The 2,977-nt window shown below is 46.4% G+C and overlaps 1 protein-coding gene across 1 annotated transcript; it reads right to left on the minus strand.

Moving 5' to 3' along the window:
- Positions 1-496: 496 nt before the first annotated feature.
- On the minus strand, positions 497-1,915 carry LOC148111962 (endogenous retrovirus group 3 member 1 Env polyprotein-like). The gene has a single exon (XM_087879413.1). The coding sequence runs from the start codon at positions 1,913-1,915 to the stop codon at positions 497-499; it is 1,419 nt and encodes a 472-aa protein (XP_087735539.1).
- Positions 1,916-2,977: the final 1,062 nt, after the last annotated feature.

Here is a 2,977-nt window from a genome sequence, read left to right on the forward strand (position 1 = left end):
CAGCAGGGAGATGTTCATGGAAAGAAGGCAAATGCAGCCATAAGAATCTCAGGAAGTGAACATTGTGGTTTGGGGAGACCCCTGTGGCTTTTCGCCCCAAACTGGTGGGCTACTCACGGAGTCCAAATCTTGAGTAATTAGGAGACTGACACCAGATTGCTCTCGGGGCGAGTCAGCCAGGAGTTGCTCCTAGCGTTCTCTTTTATTGTACTTGTTTGCGTAAGCAGAAGATGGGTTACATATCGGAAGGTAGGTTACATATGTGCATAGAAACATAAAGTACATTTCCTGCTAAGCTCTAACCACACATTTCTATAGACGCGACCACATGTGAATACTTCGCCTAGCTTACCCATGCTACATCCTGTTAGCTTGCTATGCCAGCTGCAGTTTGCTCATGCTAGTTTGCACGCCCTGGGTTCTCAGTTCACCTGTGCTGACACAGGCTATAAGAATCCGGACTGAATCTGTCCCAACATCTCCTCTGTTTTTATTTTTAAGGCACGGATGACTCTTCCTCTTCTTCGTCCGAAGGAAAGGCCATACAGATATGTTTTTCCGTGCTTACAGAGGCAGCAAGAGAGACAGCGTCGCCCTCGTCCGGGGGTTCGGCACTGTCACACCCCAGTAGGGATGTTCTTTGCTCCTTGTGTTCCAGTAGCAACGCATTGTTTTTTGAGATAGTGCTATCCACTATACTCTGTATCAGGGACCTGAGCAAGGGTATTAGGCAGGGTAGCATAAGTAATCCCAGCAAGATGACTCCTAGCATTAGTGCGGCTTGTTTCCAATTGCGAAAAAGGCCACCCAGAAACCCCCCAGTATCCAGGATGCCAGTCCAAGTTTGAACAGGGACATGGGCTAATTTGGTAATTTTGTCTGCTACCTCAGTCAACACTTTGTGACTGTCATCGATCTCTAGACAACAATTTGAGAGATTGAATTTCCCACACACCCCTCCTTCAGCTAAAAGGAGATAGTCTAATGCTAGACGATTCTGGAAGACGGCATTTCTTAGTTGCCTTTGTGTTTTTCCAATCTGGCGGAAGGCCCTAGCAGTTTCGTTAGTGATAAGTTCTAACACCGCTTGTAGCCTGATAATTCTATTTAGCATATAAATGGGGGTACGGTAGCCATATGTTCCATCCGCAGCCCATGAGGCGGGGTCATAATAGTGGATGATACGCTCAGGGGGCCATTCATCATCTTTCCAGTTTCCAATTTTGATTTGTGAGACATCATACCCGATCTCGTATAAGGATCGTTTCTTTCTATTGTACACGGTATGGGCAAGGAACTGGCCACTATCAAGAGGGAGCATAAAGAAGGAGGGTCTTATAGTACCCAATGTACAAGACCCGCTCCAATAAGAGTCCAGAACGGAATAAGCTGTTTTTCCACAGATCCAGTATAGGCCTGCAGGGGCTATTCGGGGATCTGGAAAACCATAGTTTAGCCATTGGTTCCACAGGGGAATCCAATGGGAGGCGTTAGGAGGCATAGCGTTAGCGGGCCAGACCTGAGAGCCTGAGGCATTCAGTCGTAGAGTCGACTGACACACCGTGTGGCCCAGGGAGGGAGAGGAATTATTTTCTCTTTGCAAACACCATTCAGCAACTAGGGCACTTTTCAAAGGCCATCTGCTGTATGGGGGTTTGAGAGGGGAAGTAACATTAAAGGCAGTAAGATTAAAAGGGATAGACATATTCCATTCAGACGGCAACCATGGCCATTGTTCTCCCATATTGGTGCCGCCACATATGTAACAATTGGTAACATTTAAAACCTCTGCTATAGTTTCCACGAGGGTTTGAAAGGTGTTGACAGCAACAGGCGGGATGTCCACAGGGGTTTTTGTTTCTTCCCAGAAGTCCCGGAAGAAGTACTGCTGAAGATCATGGCCAGTTTCTGACATGGTGAGTAGACGAAGGTAGATGAGAGTTCCTGGGTCCTTACCAGAACCGCAGATTCGAATACCAAATTGCGGGCCCCATTGGGAGATGAAATGTTCCGGATTGAAGATCGTGAAATTGAGGAGATTACAAGACCCCTTTGAACAGTCAGATTTAACCGGGACGATTTTCAAAACAGCTGATGATTGTTTGCTGACAGTCTGCCAGGTTGCCCAAGCAATACAACTCCAATAAGGGCAATACCGTTCATTCGGAGCGTTGCACTCGTTCTTTCCCTTATATTGGCGAGGCCATTTTTGGGGACAAATGTATTTATCTTGGTGTATATAGTATCTCTGCCAATTTAGGGTCCCACACTGTGTAGGCCATTGAGCGAATCGGCATGCATCAAATACGAGGGAGGCAGGGGAATTTTTAGACACCAAGCGAGTGTTTGTAATAAATTCTCCATTCGTATTGCCCTTTCGTGCTTCCAATAGATGATAAACCGCTGGCTGTTGAGGGTCATAACAAGTAACCTTACTATTTTCTGTACAAGCAGAGTATGTAATATTTTGAAATAGACAATTTGTTGTAACCTCGCCCTTGCAGTGATATCTATTCTTATAAAGGAGGGTACGACCCTCCCTAGCGTCAGTGCGGGTAATGGAGATACAGGAAGAACAGGGGTTTGGTTTTGGGAGGGCATGCATCCACAAACCATGGGCATAAATCAAAAGGACTGATAAAACGAACCCTGGAACAGGTGCCATGTTAAGACCAATGATAGGAATACGTAAGAGGTGGTTGACTAAGGGCTGTAATTACAGTAGGAGTTGCCGTTAGGGTAGTGACCTGTTGGCCAGAGGAATTGGTATAGATGTATTCCTCAAGTAATTGTTCAATAACAACTATGTCACAAATAAGGTCACAATCAATACACAGAACACAATCAATACAATGGGAACAGCAGCAGGAATCGCAAGGGCAAGGGCAAAACCAGCACATCTGACACGGCGGTTGTCTCAAGTGGGGGATGAAGGTGGTGGCGTGGAGGTCGTGTGGTATGGTCGCACACACCTTCC

The sequence above is a fragment of the Pantherophis guttatus genome, chromosome 15 (assembly GCF_059756535.1).
Source record: "Pantherophis guttatus breed Tessera chromosome 15, ASM5975653v1, whole genome shotgun sequence".
Classification (NCBI taxonomy): domain Eukaryota; kingdom Metazoa; phylum Chordata; class Lepidosauria; order Squamata; family Colubridae; genus Pantherophis; species Pantherophis guttatus.

Coding starts and splice junctions, on each gene's coding strand:
- LOC148111962 (XM_087879413.1), bottom strand. CDS start 1,915: ATGTCAGAAACTGGCCATGATCTTCAGCAGTACTTCTTCCGGGACTTC.